The sequence below is a fragment of the Rhea pennata genome, unplaced genomic scaffold, assembly GCF_028389875.1.
Source record: "Rhea pennata isolate bPtePen1 unplaced genomic scaffold, bPtePen1.pri scaffold_33, whole genome shotgun sequence".
Lineage (NCBI taxonomy): Eukaryota > Metazoa > Chordata > Aves > Rheiformes > Rheidae > Rhea > Rhea pennata.
This window is the reverse complement of record NW_026907680.1, coordinates 3,174,013-3,192,589: the sequence shown is the minus strand read 5'-3', so window position 1 is coordinate 3,192,589 and position 18,577 is coordinate 3,174,013. Positions and strand designations below refer to the sequence as shown.

Genomic DNA, 18,577 nt, shown 5'->3' with positions numbered 1-18,577 from the left:
GTGGAGTTGTCTTGCAGGTGCAGGAGGGTGCTGAGAATCTGGTTGAAGAAAAGCCCAGTATTCAGAAGATCGTCCAATACCAGCTGGGAGAAGAGAAGCAAGTGACCCTGAAGGTCTACTTCTCCTGCCTAGAGGAAGAGGAGGAAGGGCTGGACAGTCAAGAGGGGCCTTGCAAGACAGGGCAGGTATGTGGCAGCTCCAGGAGAAGCCTGGCAGAACTGAGGGGCAGTGAGGCAGCAAGGGGTGCCACTTGTAATCCCGGAGCCACTGTGCTGCCTAGAGCGTGCTGTGACTTTTCCTGACATGGGCTTGATGTGGCTTAAAGCCTGTCACTAAGTCCCTCTCCGCAGCCCCCAGCAAAAGCCCAGCACTGCTGTCGAGCTGAAGGGCTGTTTCTGCAAATGGGAGCAGTGTTGAGGGAGTAGGGGAGGAGAGAAGCAGGAGGGCTCTGAGGCTGAGCGAGAGAGACAAGGTGCAACCCCATTGCCCCATGAGCAAGCCACAGGGCTGGCCTGGGCTCAGCCTTGCCTTCCAGCCAAGGGGGCAGCTGTTGAGTGCTGAGAATGGCCTCCAACAGTGGCACCTGCAAAATCTGAGTAGCTGAGCGCAAAGGGATGCTTCCAGTGTTGGTGTGCCCCTTTGCAAAGCTCTCCTTGACTGCTGAATACTGGACACAGGTACCCCCCAGTCTTGTTTCACAACAGATTAGCAGTGTCCAAACAAGGTCTCAAGTCCCATGACAGTCAATATAGCAAAACCATCAGCGAACACTAGCCTGCACTACTCTGCAGACTTTCTCAGCCTTTCTAGTGGGGCAGAACACAGCCTGTTCATTTCTACCTTCTTCCCAGGGGTTAGAAGAGCTGTGTGCAGAGACACAGCCAAGTAGCAGCAGGAGCAGCAGCAGCAGCACCAGCACTACTTGTGAGCCACGCGAGCACCCAGGAAGTTCTCTGAAGCTGAATTAAACCAACTGCCCCAAGTCGGGTGGCTCTTGGCTGGGTGTGCAGTGAGCTCGTGCGTTTGCAGCATGGGAATTTTGGAGAGGCCTGAAGAGCAGAGCTGAGGAGTCAGGGCTCAGGGGCTGCTGCCAGGGCAGCTCTCCGCCGTGGTCCTGCTGTGGCTCTTTGGCTGCAGCTGAGGTGGCTGTGGCCTAGGGGTGTGCTGCGTCTTGTTGGTGCCGGAGAGAGGCGTGGAGAGGGCCCTGCCATGGCCAACGCATGTCCTGGGGCCAGGGGGCCTGTGGGGAGAGGAGGAAAAAGCTGCTGTACGCCTCTGAGGGGAGGAAGTGCTTGAGCCTGGGCCCCCCTTGCTGGGGCCCAGTGCTGGCTGCATGGTGGGAGGGAACTGCCAGCTCTTGTGTGTGTCTTGGGTGCCCTTGAGTGCTGGGCTTTTGCAGGTGTGAGGGGAAGAAGGCGGGTGCCCAGGGCCAGAAGGGGAAGCGGCCACCCTGGAGGCTTGGTGCCAGCAGCGTCCATGGCCACCTGGGCTGTAGCACCCGGGAACTAGTGGAGTTGCAGAGACCGAGGGCAGGTAGGAAGGAGAGCAGCAGAGCCCAGAGGCTGGCCTTGAGGCGAGCAGGCTTCCCCTTCTGCAGAGACCTGCTAGGGGGACGCCAGGGGAGGCAGCTCAGAAGGGCAAAGGAGCTCAAGAAAGCTGGCAGGCCTTTAAGCTGCTGAAGGAGAGCCTCCTCCAAGTGCCACTCTGCTCCACCTTGACACTCCAGCAAGCCCAAGTCAGGGCAAAGCCTGCGGCCCCTCACTAGCAATGGCGATTCTGGAGGACCAGGCTTCATCGTTCCATCTGGTACGTGCGCATCTGCAAATGCAGGAGCTTTGCTTGAGCGCCTGCTCAGGGAGACTTTCATCAGCACTACATGAGGATTGAGTCCCCTTCTCTCTGCAGACTGACAAGCCTCGGTAAGGATCCGCACCTCAGACCAGCTTCTAGCCTCTTTGTCCTCCACGCATTTTCCATTCCCCCCACAGCAGGAGCTGCGAGAGAAAGCGCCCATCACAGAATCATCGAAGGGTGGAGGTTGGAAGGGGCCTCTGGAGATCATCTCGTCCAACCCCCCCTGCTAAAGCAGGGTCACCTACAGCACACTGCACAGAGTGGCCAAGCGTTAGACACTGTGTTTATCGATAACTGTGCGGTCTAGGCTTGTAGTTAATCTCCTTTTTTAGGCTTTCTTCCTTTCAGGTTGGTGCTTGGGATCTGAGGCAAAGGCAGGAAGGGTTTTGGAGCAGCTGAGGTTGTCCGCTGGCCCGCGCTCACAGAGCGGTCTGCTGTAACTCGTTGTGCTCCCTTTCATCGTCCAGCGGTGCTTTTATTCCTCCCTGCTCCTCATGGTGAGGTTTGCAGGCAGGAGCAACACATTTGGCCAGGCTCTGGCGTGGGGCAGCCGCGGGGTGTGCCCGCACGTGGCCGTAGTGGGAGCCGAGCAGGGGAAGAGTACGGCCGGGTGTGGGCACGGCCGGTGGCGGCCAAGGCGGGCGGCAGGGCGCGGGGGGCGTCGCGGCCGCCGCGCTGGGGCCGCCATGGCGCCTGGCGCCGCTTGCGGCCGGGTTGGGCAGGCGCCATCGGCCAGGGCGTCCGGGGTGGCTGCGCGAGCGTCCCCCTGGCAACGGCATCCCCCTGGCAACGGCGTCCCCCTGGCAACTGCATCCGGCTGGGATCGGCGTTCCCCTGGCAATGGCGTCCCCCTGGCAACGGCGTCCCCGCCCCCGCGGAACTGCCTCCAGTGACGTCACGGGTCCGCGCGACCAATCGTTGGAGGCAGCTGCGTTGAGGGCGGCTGCGGTGAGGGCGGCGGGCGGAGCCAGGGCCTGGGGCGGGGCCTGGGCGCCCTCGGGGGCGGAGCGGAGCGGCGGTGTCGCCGCCCTCCCGGGGCGCCTGCTCGTTGCGGGGCCGAGTCTGCTTGTGGTCGGCGGGGTTTGGCTGCGGGGGAGCTGGGGCGTGCGCGCTCAGGGCCTGTCAGCGAGGCCTGGGAGCGCGGCGGGCCGCTGGCAGGTGACAAGTGTCCGTGCGTGTCGTGGTGTGTGCCAGAGTGGGGGGGGTGTGGGGAAGGGTCTAGGGTGGTGGAGGTGGGAGAGGGCTGTGCGTGTGAAATCCTGTCATTTCAGTTAAACCGCGTGTTCTCTGAGGTAACTCTTGTATGTTTGTGTTCAGCGACGAAGTAGCTGAGAGGTTTTGAAGCCTGTGGCCGGGGGAGGCGTGGCAGTTTCCTGCGCTGATGGGAGGTGCAGGGAAAGTGGCCAGTGTTACTGCTGTTGTGTGCCGCATTTTGTGGCGTAAAGGCGGGGGGGTGTGCGGAGGGTCTGGAGACGGACACGGGCGGGGCTTTTCAGTAGGAAAGCTGCCGGGCTGTGCACGGGCGAACGTTGTTTTTCAAAAGCGGAGTCGTCTCCCCCGCCCCCCTCCCCCCACCCCGCCGTTAACGGCATCTCCCCAGCAACGGCGTTCCCCCCCCGCCCCGCCCCTCCCCCCCGCAGAACTGCTCCGGTGACGTCACGTCCGCGCGACCAATCGTTGGAGGCGGCTGCGGTGGGGGCGGCAGGCGGGCCTGGGCCTGGGCCTGGGCCGCGGCGCCCTCGGGGGCGGAGCGGAGCGGAGCGGCGGTGTCGCTGCCGACTCAGGGCCTGGCAGCGAGGCCTGGGAGTGCGGCGGGCTGCCGGCGGGTGACAAGCACGCCCGCGTGTGTGTGTGTGTGTGTGGCGTGGTGTGTGCTAGAGTGATGAGAGGAGTAGAATATGTAGGAAGCGTTATTTCTGTTACATAGGGCATTTTGTGGTGTAAAGGGGGGAGGGTGTGGGGAGGGTACAGAGCTGTCCTGAGCTGACAGAAGGAGATAGGTGGGTGTTTTCAGTAGGAAAACTGCCAGGTTGTGCAAGATGTTTTCTTGGTCTGTTTTCCTTGCTTGGAGAAGGCAGTGTTGCCTCAGCATTCCGAAAAATGCTATTTCTCAAAAACGCTGTTGGAATCTGGCTCTCTTTTCTCCACCTCAGTGGAGAAAATGGAAACTGTTTCACTGTGAAGAGGTGACAGTGCTTATGCAGTTTATAAGAGGAATATTGTTTTGGGTTTTTTGTTTTTGTTTTTTGTTTTTAAACCACTGAAGCTCATTCTTAACACTACACACGATTTGGTACCTCAATGTGAAGTCCTTTTATGTAATTTCTTTTTGCTTTTTTACTTTTTTAAAGGTCTTGTACAGAGTGAGAATCTAACTGTATATAAATTTTCAATCTTTAACTTTCTTTGTGTGCTTCCTGTTGCAGACAATGGCGGCAGAACAGATTTCTGCAGCTTCGCTCCTTGACAGGACTGTGAAGATTAGGAGGGAGGCTGAAGAGCGGAAAGTGGTCTGGGCCTGGGGCCTCCTTAATATGTCTGTTGGGGGGATGATATATACTGACATGTATGTTGATTGTTATATCTGACTCAACTAAGTAAAGCATTCTACTTTGTATATGCTTAAATATTTCATAGGACCCAGTTACTGTTAAATTGATCGCTTCTTCCTTTTCTTTTTAGGACTGGAAAACTTATAAGTTCCTATTACAACATCGCATTTTGGCCGCTCTGGTATATTGGTGAGTTGTCACAGCATATGAATTAGTTTTAGGGAGGAGGGAAGGTTTCAGCCTTCATTCTTCTTGCTGGGGAAAGCATTTTTAAGGTTTGGGGTTTTTCGTTGTTGTTGTTGTTTTTTAATAACCAAGCTTCATTTTGTTTTCCTTTATCCCTTTTGGTGCTGTTGGAATTTCATCATTTTAGTGACAAGTAAGAAAGAGTGTGAAGAACAGGTTTCCTACCTTAAATGTGTTTAATGTGTGCAATAAGGCTTTGGGGAATAGTTGAAATAATAGCGTTGTGTTGTATTGTAGGGCTGCAGGACATTTCCAAATAATCAAATTTGGTTTCAAATGAGTAGGCTCAAAAGTAATTGTATCTAATACTATTAGCGGATGAAAAGGAAGAAGAGTGAGAGCAATGTCAGGTAACGAGTGACAGAAGGTTTGGCAGAAGACACTTGATAAATAGCATGAAACTTCATTGCAGTGCTTTGTATCCTGTCTGGAAAATACCTTTCGCTTTTACAAATACATATTGTAGCAACAGAAATGAATTTCAATATAGAAAGGAAATTTATCTCTAATGGTTCTTGCATGAAAAGGAGAAGTTGTCTTACGTCCGTGCTCAGACTGGCAGTTATTGGTAGCCCTAACAATAAACTATTCTTGATTTGTGTATAAACTTGTTTTCTCAGATCATTTACTGTTACTCCTGTTTATGGTGCCTAGCATGATAAAAACCTTTGTGTTTGTTCTAGAGCTTGCGCTTGTATCCCTGTTCAGTCTGAATGCCTTATTTGATTTTTGGATGTACTTCAAGTACACAATGGCACCAACTACCTTGGTCATGACTCGTAGACAGCAGATCCTTCTAGGGATGCAGAATGCAGGTAGGTGTTATAAATTATAAATACTTTTTTTAAAGATGATATCTTTCTCAAGCCCACGAATCTTTAGTGAAGTGAGTTCTCAGTTACCTCATCTGACAAGAGCAGTAAGATGAACTAACTGCAGCCTATAAAAATTCAAAATAAAAGTGATAAATTGATGAGCAATTAAGGGGAGAAGTGGAGAGGAAGCAACCAATACAAAAGGAGAAAAGGAGAGTGGGCTGTTAAAGGGCAGTGAGAGAGACTTAAACTTTATGAAGCTGGACAAGGAATTTGTAACCTATAAATGGGATTGAGAACAAGGCAGAGTGTATAGGTTTGTATTTAAATTTGGTATCCTACTATCATCATACTGACTGGAGAGCACCAAATTAGAAAGAGAAAAGAGACCTTAGTGTGCAGTCTGAAAATGACAGGCTAGAGAGCAGTTGCTCTGAAAAGTTCTGAACGTCTAAGTGATGTTGTAAAATATAGAAAAACTTGGCAGAGTTTGAAAATACAGCAAAAGCAAGGTGCTAGTACAATGTGTTACATACTACTAGGCTGCCTCCAGAGAAAGAGCGGCAGATACGGGAGTAGGGTTATATCACCGCAGCTGAGGAGTGTAATATCTGGGTTTGCACAGGTAAATGAGACATTAGATGTGCTAAAGACACGTGAAGCAGGCAGGTAGAGTAGCTGACCAAATAAGTTAAATAATTGCCTCGGGCTATGCAAAGGTGCTTGGTAGAATTTAACTGAAATTTTAAATTGTAGAATTTGTATTGAATTATGATCACGTGTCTCAGTTTTCTGATTTTTATGTCTTTGGGGTTGACTGCTGAATCCTGTAGGGGTCAGACTAGAATAGTCTTTTTAGTGTCCTAGAATTTCCTTAAGGGAAGAGAGTTGTGTATGTGTGTTTTGCTGTGTATTTAAAGTGAGGAGGAGAGTTCTGGGCTGCTGCATGTACAGTGCTGATTGTGGGTTTTTTTGCTTATTGCAGCGGTACAAATAATTCCAGCACATGAGCTGGCAGCGAAGAAAGTCCCTTCTTCTACGCCTTCTCCTACAGTCCAGGGTCAAACTGTGCTGAGTTACAGCCCATCCCGGCCCTTCAGGGCCAGTCCAAAGTTTACTTCTGGTTGTATCTCAGGGTACAGCCCTCAGCGGCAGGCTCTGTCAAGCAACAGCGCTTCTTATAGCAGTGCTTTAACCTATTCACCAAGCAGCAGCTACAGTAAGGTAATGACCAAGGTGGCTTCAAGGGGAACGGTTTGGCTTTGCTTATCGTGTCCTTGTGTTGTGCTGTAAGCCATTGGAGGTGTGCGGCCGGCAGTGGAGGGTCCTGTGTGTGTGTTCGCTTTGTTTGCAAAGCAGATGAAATTTGTCTTGTCAGTATTCATCCTCTTTCCCTGGTGTTAATTTATTTGTTTTAGAGTAGCTAGTTTGTTTCAGAGCACAGCAAAAATAAGAAACTAGAATGTAACTACAAAATAGCAAAAACCTTCCCCCAAACGAGAGCATATTTTATAGCAGCAATCAGCAGAGTAATCAATTCTTATGTTGAGTCGATCTATTCATTTAGTTTATAAAGTCAAAATGGAACTCTCACTTTCCTCATGTGACACAACTGTTTGCTTTTGTTTCCCAAAGCTTTCCAGCTTCAGCTCTTCTCCTACTGGTTCACCATATGCCTCAAGTGTTGGGCCAGTGGAAAGCACCGGGCTAAGGTCTCGTTGCCACTTTTCACCAATGCGGTATAATTCCCGTATGAGTCAAGATGATGAAATCACAGACCGCAAGTCACTGCAAAAGTACCTTCGAAGCGAAGAAGAGAAACAGCGTAGACTTCAATTGGGTACGTAAATAACTTCATGTAGCCTGAAAAGCTTGGCAAGGAGGGGATGTTGGTTTTATTGATGAGGAGTTGATGAGAAAAGTTGGAAAAGATTCCTGCAGAGAAAGAGAGCTGCTGAAGTACTAGTCTATATTATAGATATACTAATAATCTCTGTAGCATTTGTTGTGTATAGTGGACTACAATGAGTTGAAGGGCTTTATCACCTCGATGAGAGGGATATTTTGTGGAGAAGGCAGTTTAGCTAAAGGTGGTGAATTACCTGCAGGCAGTTTTTGTCTGGGATAGGGACAGTGCCTTATTAATATAAAGATGAAATCAGTGTTTATGCAGACAGATTTTGGTGTATGTATTTATGATAATTCATGAGCACATCTCTCCTGTCAAAGCCTTAATATAGTGACCTATTGCCTGCAGTGTTGCTTCTGTGATTACTTGGTGATAATTTTATGGCTGTTCAATGTCATTTCAGCAAGTTCATGTTCCAGCTCTCCTTCCAGCAGCCCAACCTTTTGGAACTACAGCCGTTCCTTAGTAGAGCAAGCACAGGTGCTGAGAAAGTACCAGTATCAGGTGGCTTGCATGCCCCAAGCTCCGTCAGCACACAAGGACGAAGCTCGTCTGAGCTCTCCACTGACTGCAGAAGAAGTAAGCTCAGCACCAAAGGAGCCAAGAGAGAAAAACAGGGCTCTAAAATATGTGGCTCCATCCAAATGTGAACTCCGTCAACGGTGCTAGAAAGGGAGAAATCCTATAGCATTTAACCATCTTCATACAGCTTGTAAGACTTTTTGCCACAAGGGGTATACATTTCAAATTCCGGACTGTAAAATTTTACAATTGTAAAATTGTAAAATGATTTCTTCCTTGGTGAACAAGGTACCTGTGTTTAGGTGGAAAACTGACTCCTGAGAGAATTTCAGGTTTCATGCTTTGTGGTCTTTGTAATTAACTAATACTCACCGTGTGGGCCACGGTGGAAAGCTGGAAACTTCTGTTGGTTTGGCCAACTCTTCAGAATTATTTTATCTGAAGTTGTTTAATATTACTGTGTGATCTGAGAACAGACAGACTTTGAGTTCAACTCAAGAATGGTGGTTGCGGAACTTTTTTTTACCATTTTGTACTCTGGATAAAATAAACTTGTGACATAAAAATTGACTGGAAACTGACCTGTACCTAATGCAGTGAAATAGTTGAAGGTGTGTAAAATTGTTCTCCTTTACACTTGTGTCTGGAATAAGTCTGATTCAAAAGAATGTCATTAACGTAGCTTTTAATTAAATTTGATCTGTTTTCTTTATGTCGTACATTAACTTAGTCTACCCTGCAACTTGGACCAATTTTATCCTAACAGAGCAGGAAACTCAAAACTGTGCGTTTGGACTCACGGGAGATTTAGTGTACTGTGAAAAGAGAGTAGGAGAGTAGTATGGTAAGCTACTGTAGAATTCACATGATACAGCCATTAGATGAGAGTTCTGGAACAAATGCAATTTGAATTATGTGCTGTGGCTGCGGTCAGAAAACATCTTAGGGCCTAAAAACTCTTTAGTATTCTGTTAGGTTGCTGTATGTAGGTAATAATGTTCTTTCCATAGGTTTGGGCAAGGGTGATCGTGAATCGACGACAGCTTGATTACCTGGATTCCTGGACCGCTAGGTTCAGAAGTGTAAGTCCAGTCCCTGTGAACTGCCTGTTCTTGCTGTTAGAATAGGTACAGCAGAATGAAAAAGTACCTCAGTGCTCCATGTATACCTAAGGAAGTGAGAAGAATTACATATTTGAGTCTATTTGAGGATTAGGGTGGGCTTGGACATGGAGACTAAAACAGCATGCTTGTAACAAAGAAGTATTAAGACACATTTTCAACCTGAACTTTTGCACTTGCTGGCCTAGGTGTTTTCTGTTCTGAAAACTTCACAGTTGTAAAGTTCACCCACCTTTGAATGAAGACACGTGCATCTTAACACACAGTGGATGTGAAAAGACTTGTTTTTTCTTTCTACGACCCAAATTTCTGAATTTTTTCTGTTTTTTTTCTCCTGTATTTCAAACTCCTTCTGGACTCAAATAAAGCATGGGAAATGCCAGCCTGTTGACTTTTTCCAACAGCCTTGAGGAGTGTAATTTGAAAACAAAAAGAAAATTTTGGTCTTAGGCAATTGCTTTAGCAGACGAAATACAATCACATACTATGACAAAATAATTTGTAAGCCTAACTTTGAATTACCCCTTCAGTCATCAACTATCACGTATGTAGTTCTTCTAAGTAGTGGGACGAGTGAAAAGTAAAAGATTTCTATGAGATGTGGGATTATGACTGTTCTGTACCAGATTCCTAAGCATCTGTTCATAAACCTACAGGCAGCTTGGCTTCAGTTCCCAAACTGTGTCACATACAAGTGTCACATACTGTGTTTATCAGGCTCTTCATTTCCTGAAAGGGTTTTGAGAGGGAGTGGGCCCATGAAAGTTTAAATTACCACTATGAGTGTCGTGCAGTGCCTCAGAATACCCCTTTTCTCATTGTTCAGGAAAGCTTTATCAGTATCACTGCTGTCTGGAGATTTGTTTTCCCAAGTCCTCTATAGTGAATTTTTGGCATTTTAGAGGGTCTTTCTAGAGCCAATCACCCCTATCTAAATTGATACTCTTTAATTACTTTTCCTCCTTGGTTGACTTCAAAGTTTCTGTTGTTAAACTCCTTTGTGATTGTAACAGTGATGCTGACTAGAGAGTAAACTAACATTTTTGTCACATTCTTGTTGCTTCTAAGCTTTTTAATTTTTGCATTTCTCTTTCCTAGTGGATTAATGAGACTATTTTAGTGCCACTTGTACAAGAGATTGAGTCTGTGAGCAGTCAGCTGAGAAGAATGGGGTACCCAGAAATGCAGGTTGGAGGTATGATGATAGAGTAACTGGGGGGTTCGCTGTGGTGGTTGGTAGCAGGCCACCCCATAGCAGGGCACTGCATAGGTAGTATAGAAAACAAGTCTGCTAAGAATTACAGTTCCGTTTCCTGTTTGTATTGGTGTGATCTTTGCTTCATGTAATGCATTTTACTAAACTGGAAGGATTCTTCATAGGATTTCTGGAAATACTGATAAAGGCATGCTGATGCTGCAATAGCATAAAATTCTTAAGCCTCTTGTTTCCTCTGAATTCATTCCTGGAGAGTTAAAGGCTCAGATTAACATCCTTGTATCTAAAACTGTCAGAAAACTATCACACGTTGCAAGGACGGTTGCCTGTCAGCCCTCTCTGTCTGCGTTAGTATGTGTCTTTCCAAACTTCCTTAAAATCAGCTACTTCCTGAAAAACCTATTGCTGTTACTTCCTTAAATTGTTACCTGCTATCTTGTCTGAAAGCAAACAGGCCACAAAAAGTTTTATGAAAACTTAGATGTGATACATTGTATCCAAATATTGTTTAAGAACTGAGAAGTCATCTTATGACTGTGATAATAATAAATCTATAGACCTAGGAAGTATTTATTTATTTATTTATTTTTACTTAAATTAATTCTGTTATCACAGGCGATTAATCGTTTGCATTTAAGATCTAAGATCATTTTAAGGTTAAGATACATTAAAGTTTATTTATTTATTTATTTTAACTTAGAATAGTTCTGTTATCACAGATAGGCTATTAATCGTTTGCATTTAAGATCTAAGATCATTTTAAGGTTAAGATACATTAAAGATTATTTAAGTACTAGGTGTAGCACTAAGTGGGGTTGGGGAGGATAATCTCAGGTGGATTTTGGAGAGCTATGGGCATTAGAAGAAAAGATCTTTTGGTTGGGGCAGTTGATTTTTGCTGTTTTGGGGTCCCCACCCCTCCTTTTTAAGCATTTTGATGAGCTAGAATTCTAGCTAAAATTTCATAGTGCAACTCTGAAGGAACTCCTTCCGTTGCCCTATCACATGCATATCCCCCTCAATCAAGAGCAGGATTTGATAGGCTTCATTTAAACAAAGCCTACTTTTTTTTGGCCTGTTTGTAGTCTGTCCTCAAGATCTGCATCTGTTGTGGTGCCTGTGAAAAACTGATCACTTACTGACCTCATCTCCACCTTGCTGCCCTCCTACTGCTCTGTAAAATGGATGTTACTTCTTCCCTTTTTCACACTATAGGTTTCTGTTTTCTTTTGGAATGCAAGCCCTTCAGATAAGGAACTGTCGTCTTTTGTGACTGCACAGTGCTGCATAACGTTTATGTTCTGTGGTTTAAGGGAGACAGCTAGTACTTCACTGGGATTGGAAACAAACATTTGGAGTATTGGTTAAGCTGTTAACTTTGTGTAAATCTTAGTAAATTATCTTAGTAAGTTACCTTAGTAAATAGTGAGACAAAAAAGCCAGTTCCTCCTTGTAACATTGCATTTGTTAACGTCTTGTAAGGGAGAATGTTCAAATTTCTGTCGTGGATGCAGATGTCGTGCTGGCTCTTGTCGCATGCAGAAGCCAGCATCAGCAATCTGAAACAAGCAGCGCTTGTTAAAGCTCCAGTCATGCCAACTCTGTACGCTATAATGCAGTATTTGGATATTGCAGCGAACCAAGAGTATTTGGTTGAAAGGGTCAAAGGTATGTGGTCAACCATACTGACTTTAAAACGTTTCCATTAGCTGGGTCAAGCGTCGGCGGTGTCAGATACCCCGTCAATTAAGAGGTTTGAACTACAGTCACAGCAGGGAGAAGAGCTGCTTTTCAAGTAGCAGAGGTAGTTTTTGCAACTTCCTCTTTTCAGACCAATGTAATGATGTGGGACTTGGCATGGAAGTTTTTATTTCTTCTCTCAGTTTGGGGTGTGAAGTGTCCTATTTAATCCCTTCATTAATTACCAATAAAAAATACCTTGTAAACTCCACTCCCCTAACTTTATATCTTTATAAGCACTTCCTTAGTTTAATTTTTCCTATTTTGTGCACTGAAAATACATGCAGTGTTCTTGAAGCTAGTGTCAAATATGTCCTTCTTGCACCTTCAACCTCCAGTAGCTGAATAAATTTTGTTTTTTCAGAGCTTTCTCAGGGAGGATACATGAGCTCATTCCGATGGAACAGAGGAGGAGATTTCAAGGGCCGTAAGTGGGATGCTGACTTGCCCACTGACTGTGCTGTAAGTTTTCAAAGAAGGCTTAATATAACTTCCTAAAGTGTGTCTTTCAGGGTAGATTTTTGTGTGTGGTAGCAATTAAGTCTTTTGAGGAACATGGTCAAAATCCTGTTTGCCTCCCTATCCTGATAATCCCATTGTAGTCAGTGAAATTATGCAAGGAATAATGCCAATGGGATTGGACATTGTGCAGATCACAAAAATGCGATTTCATGTCTTAGTCTTAAGCCGGCCTCTTATTTAGACTCATCTGAGATGTCAGTCAGGTAACTGTTTTGGGAGCAACCTGACAGAAGGTTGCGGATTTGTTAGAGCAATATTCTTACCTTATTAAAAAAAAAAAAAAAAAGAAAAGAAAAAAGTCTGCTTTAACCAAACCTCATAATTTCTCATGCAAGATGAACCTTAAAATTTTCCTTTGCTGTAATGGTTAGAAGAACAAACAGATTAAGTGGCGTGTCTTCATGTTTATTTAATTCAGTAATTTCTTGAGAAATCCACAGGCATTACATTATCTTACTTGAGAACAGACTTGTAGTCATGCTTAGCCAATTAATGCAAAAGGTCAGGAGAAAGCACTTCAGTGAATACAGTGACTTGAAAATTCAACTGAAATAGATAAAAGAAAGGCCACAAGATAATCCAAGTAGTGGAGAACAAGCTTCACGTGTGACTCTTCAGTTGAACTCTGTATTTGAAAGGAGAGTTCAGGTGATTTGATTCCCTCTATAGATGTTCAGTTCCTGGGGAGAAGCAGAAAGAAGATTCATATGCAAGTTTTACAACCTTGCTGACAAAGATGCAACAAGATTGAATTGCTGGAAGCTAAAGCTGAGCAAAATCTGTCTTGAAATAAGATTTGATTTTCTAGTTGTGAAGATGACTAAATATTTGGGAATGACAAGCGTAACACAGACCATCACACCCTGAATTCATTGTCTTTTAATGAAACCAGCTAAGAGAGATAGTACTGCACAATGTACTAAACTTGTAAAGATTCTGGGAAAGAAGTTCTGATATAACAGATGGAATCAATATTGAACACTTGTCTCGAAGCTTTGGCATTAACTTAAGACAATAAGTGTCAAATGAAGAGTTTTTAACAGTAATGTTAGTCTCATTGCATGCAACTTAAAGCAATAATTTCCTCTAGACCTCTGGAGGCTTTGGGCATTTAGCCCATAGAAATTCTTTTGTCTGCCAAACAAATCCTATGTTGAACGCAGGAGGTATCATACTACAGAGTAATTTGGTCACGCTGCACCCAAAGAATGTTGAGAACTCTACTGTAAGAGTTAAAATACAACATGCAGTACTGCGATTTTCTCGCTGTTAGCTAAGAAGATACTTGTTCTAGGGCTTTCTTCCAAAATGTTGAGAGCTGGTAAGATTCATGAGCAGTCCAAGTTTGTCCATTGATTTTGTTTTGCCATTTTTGACAAGAGAGGAGCAACTTGCTGGGTAAGTGTAGTGTTTGGAAAAGTTGTCATTAGATCGGATCGGCCTCTCTAAGCCAAATCTTTGCAGCTAGCGTAGAAACCATCATGAAATCAGGTATCTTGTAGTTTGTCCTATACATGCTATTCAGATCTGTGACTTTGCAAATTCTGTGAGATGTGAAGATAGTTACTTGTATGTCAGGAGTTCAGTTCACATGCAGCACCTTTTTAACGTGTTGTGACTGAAAGGGTTTCATTTACAGGAAGAATAAACTTGTCTTGATGTCTGTGGCGTGCCCTGGACCATTGAATTCAGTGCTCTAAGTGTTAAGCTGCCTTGGGCTTCTAAACATGGTGGGATTAATTAAGTCCATGATGCAGCAACAGACTCTCAAATACCCTAACTAATATCTGAGATTATGGAAAGAAAGCTGCTGTCCTGTCAGTCTTCTTAATGATACTAAAATGAGATTTGTTTTTATTTGCACAGATCCTTATGCACATATTCTGCACTTACCTCGATGCCAGACTGCCCCCTAGCCCCAAATACCCCGATGGCAGAACCTTCACTGCCCAACACTTTGTTCAAACACCAGATAAACCAGGTATTGGCATTCTTGGACTGCTTGTTTAGCTGCTGTTTCCTGCTTGGATCCCATCAGCGCTCTTAAAATCCCTATCTTATTTTAAAACTTTAATTCACAGACATTACAAATGAAAATGTATTTTGCATCTACCAAAGCAACATCAATCCACCCCACTATGAGCTGATCTACCACCGCCAGGTCTACAATCTGCCCGAGGTATGATCGTGTTAGTTTTTTCTGCTGTCAGGAAACCTTGAGCAGACCTGATTGGTTTCTTTTTCATTCTTCCTTTTCCTTTGGAACTAGCCACATCCATTGAATATGTAGGCTGGCTCAGTGCAGAAAGCAAATGTTACCATGATCTTTGACCATCATGTGGTATTTAGTCTGCTGCTGAATGATAGCTTCAGTGCCTAACTTAGGTACATCAGTGCCCAGGCAGCAGCTTCCTCTTGTTGTTTATTTTCTGATGATTTATTCTAAAATCCTAATTTATGTAAGCTCTGAGGTGTGTTGCTATTCCTCAGTGCCAACGAGACTGATGCTTGTCTGTAAGAGTTTTTGGAGGGAAACATCTAATCTCAATATCAAAATACTAGACTTTTCCTGTACATCTTGATTTTATTATTGAGCCCCGATTGTGACTTGATTTTCTGATTTCAGAAAAGCTCTTTTAAAAAGCATTTTAAAATATTTGAGGGTGATAATCCATCTAGAAAACAAGCTTGGTCTTTTTGTGGTGTTTGCCTAATTGAAAGATAAGAATTGAGGCAAAACCCCAGCAGTCTAAGCTGTAATACCATTTTGCGAGGTCTCTGTTATAGTTTTTTCTCATCTCTGATGATATAACAGGCCGACAGGGCGCACACTGCAGTATATGTATCTTGCAAAAAGTTTTGAAGGAAAAATTGTGCTGCTCCACCTAAGATCAGGACAGGGGATGACAGTTGTTTTAAATAAGACATTCTAAGATATTAGTATGGTTGTTTGCATGTGATTTCATTTCCAAGTTTTTTTCTCTTCCTGTGGTATTCAGGGCAGAAACAACATGTTCCATACATTGCTTATGTTTCTGTACATCATAAAGACAAAAGAATCTGGGATGCTTGGGTAAGTGTCAGACGTTCCGTATCATTGCGCTGCGCACGAGATCCGAGCAGGAGCTTTCTGTTTTGAAATACCGTAACTGAAGTTGCTATCATAGGACGATACTGATGGAATTAAAATGCTCTTCTCATTTTAAGTAATGGCAGCCTTTTTACAAAATCATGTCAGTTTTGTGTGCATGAGCGTGCAGGAAATGTTTTGTGCTTTTCTTTGGTCTTGTCCTGGCTGAAAAATCCTGTGGAGTCCATGCTGCGGAACAGTGGCCTTGGCCAGACAACCAGGTTGCTACCTTCTTGCTAGAAGTACTGTGCTATTTATAAACAGGAGACAGACACTGCCATAGTGCTGTAATCTCTTGTTTTTGGCATAACAAGAGGAGTTTCGAGTGCACAGTGAAAGCTGCACTGACATAAAAGCAATGTCCGGACTTTTTTGTTCTGAAAGAGCTGTCTTTAATTCGAGGTGAAACACGATACCTACATAAATGTTAAAATGCTAATGTGTGGGATTGGCAGTTTTTCTTGTAATGAAGATTTGTTTTAAATAGGAGCTTTAACTTACTTGTGTCTTATCGTTATAATGCTGTTTTTGCAGGCGAGTGAATTTTGGTGCATCAGGAGTCAACGTTCTAGGGGTGTTTGGAGAGTAACATCTCTAGCAGGACTGCAGCTCAGAAGAACGATCCTGCTTCTCCGACAAGACGAGCTGAGCAGCATCGTTTCACTTGTTGCCTTGAATATGGACTATGAAATGGGATAATTTAAACTCTGCTTTATGGACAGAGGGGAAATGTTTGTAATTTCTGTACAGTTTTGGGGAGGATACTCTGTAAAACGTTGTATTGTTTTTTACTGATGAAATGTATCTAAACAGGAACTCCAGGCAGGTCTTTTCTATTTGGCTCCTCACCTTAACAAATCGTATTTAAACCCCCCTTGCTATTTCTGTTGCATTTACTCTTCAAGCACTCTAAAGAGCTTAACTGACCGCAGGGCTCAGCAATGAACCCGCGCTTGCCGCGTTTGAGGGTGGAATGCAACAGCGCAGCTGGGACGTGTCTCCCGCAGTTGTACCCAGCCGCTCGCTGGTGAGCAGTCCCTTGAAAAGACAGTTACTGCAACACGGACAACTGCCGGATTCACAAGATCCAAGAGATTCCAGAGGGGTATAACAGGCGCCAAGTTAGCGCTTACACTGATTTTTGGTTAATTTAATTACATGCGATCTGAAAGGACGTTGTCTTTTATCCCTGCTCATTGGAATAATTGGATTTTGTGACCTCTCTGGATGCTTCAGGTGTCTCCACCGCAGATATAAGGGAAAGAGAAAAATTTTTGACTTGCTGGTTTCAGTAGGTATTTTTAAAATAGATTTAAAACAAAACAAAATAACCATACCATTCGAATGTGACCATCTTACGAGACAGAAGATGTTGTGGGTGATTGTGTACGACTAGAACGTTACCCTGCCTTTGCTTTTTAATTTTTTAAAAATTCTTTTATTTCTCACATTAGCTTTTCTGCTAGCAGCTCCTTACTTTTAGGGCTTTGCAGACTGGCCTGTGGCTTCAGCATCCCCACATGAAACCAGAGTGGATACACCTGCGTGGGCTCATCCCAGGAACTTCGGGGAACATCCCGAAGTTCCTGCTGCCTCACCAGAGCGTGCCCAGAAATGGCTTTTTTCTCTTTTTTTCCCCTGGGGGCAAGCGGCCGCCGCCTGGCCAGAGCCTCCGGCTTCTCGGGAACGAGTCAAGCTCTGGGGCCGCCGGCCAAGCTGCGGTTCCCGTTGCAGTGACGGTCTCAAAGCTCGGGCAGCAGTGGAACGTCCCCGCTGCGGAACGACGCCTGCGCGAGCGTCTCACCACGCCTGCACGTGCCGCCGTTCCCCTTCTGCGGAATTGGCTTTTGGGGGAAAACACTTGCCTTTGTTTCATAGAGCGGGCCCCGCTTTTTAAGGGGGGGATGCATTGCAAATTCAGGCAAATCAAAAAGGGCGTTAGAAGTTGGTGTGGTTTATTTTTTTAAACAGAGGGGTAAAACTGCGATACTGTTGTCCCAAAATCTGGGTTCTGTTACCCGGTGTGCAAGCAACCAATAGACACACAGGGTCGAGATATTCGTTTATTTCATTTCTGCGCAGAGATGGGGGCTAGGTGGTAAATCCACAAATCTAACACACCTCCTCCCCCTCTCATTCTTGATTTACACACGCTTTTCAGGGAGTATTTTATACAAATCTTTCTATTGGTTACAGTTTCATTACCTCAGGTAATCGCTCTGCGCTTGCGCTTTCACATTCTTGTTAATTAGCACAGGAAGCAAAGAAGAGGCGGTAACATCATTATCATGTCATTTCCATCTCATTATTCATTTAGGGGTGTGAAGTTTAGTATGTTAATAAGCCTTAATGAACCTAAGGTCACTTCTGGGTTATTCTGATCTTTTTGTCTTACCTACTCCTCACAATCTTTACAGCGTTGTGGTTTCATGAAGGTCATTTAGCCGGAGCTGGTTATCCTTTGCAGTACTGTTTTTCTCTCCCCCGTGTCCTTGAGTCTTGTTAACTATTTGCAAGGTTTTTCCCACAGTATTTCTCTAACACCAACACCCCTGCTGCTTCCTCGGGCTGGTTGTGCCCTCCTAGGCACTAACAGCAGCCTTGTGGCCACTGGTGGCCTCTCAGGTCTTGAGGCGCATGTGAGCTCACTAGCAGAAGCAGCAGCAAGGTTCCTCCTCCTGGCTTCCAAGTGGGTGTGGCTGGAATCACCTCCCTGTCAGCACTGACACCATTTTCCTGCTGCGAGGCTCCCGGGTGCAAGGCACAAGTGCCCTCACACTCAGCATCAAAGCCTTGTGCCTGCCAGTGGCCATGCTGGGCTGCACTACAGGGTTTTCCACTGCAGGAGGACTGAAGTAGGGGACACAGAACAGATCCAGGAGCAATGTGCTCAGTGCTAAGAGAACGCTGAAAACGCTACATGTCTGTAGCAGGACGAGAATGGAAGGGA

General features: G+C 45.1%; 1 protein-coding gene across 1 annotated transcript; it reads left to right on the top strand.

The window, feature by feature from the left end:
* Positions 1-2,540: 2,540 nt before the first annotated feature.
* On the top strand, positions 2,541-16,216 carry LOC134154722 (transmembrane protein 209-like). Its single transcript, XM_062601401.1, has 16 exons — positions 2,541-2,567; positions 3,495-3,546; positions 4,294-4,420; positions 4,537-4,595; positions 5,336-5,467; positions 6,453-6,691; positions 7,103-7,311; positions 7,784-7,955; positions 8,909-8,980; positions 10,118-10,214; positions 11,778-11,903; positions 12,340-12,437; positions 14,364-14,478; positions 14,579-14,676; positions 15,497-15,570; positions 16,162-16,216. Exons 1-16 carry the CDS (start codon positions 2,541-2,543, stop codon positions 16,214-16,216), a joined length of 1,752 nt encoding a protein of 583 aa, XP_062457385.1.
* Positions 16,217-18,577: the final 2,361 nt, after the last annotated feature.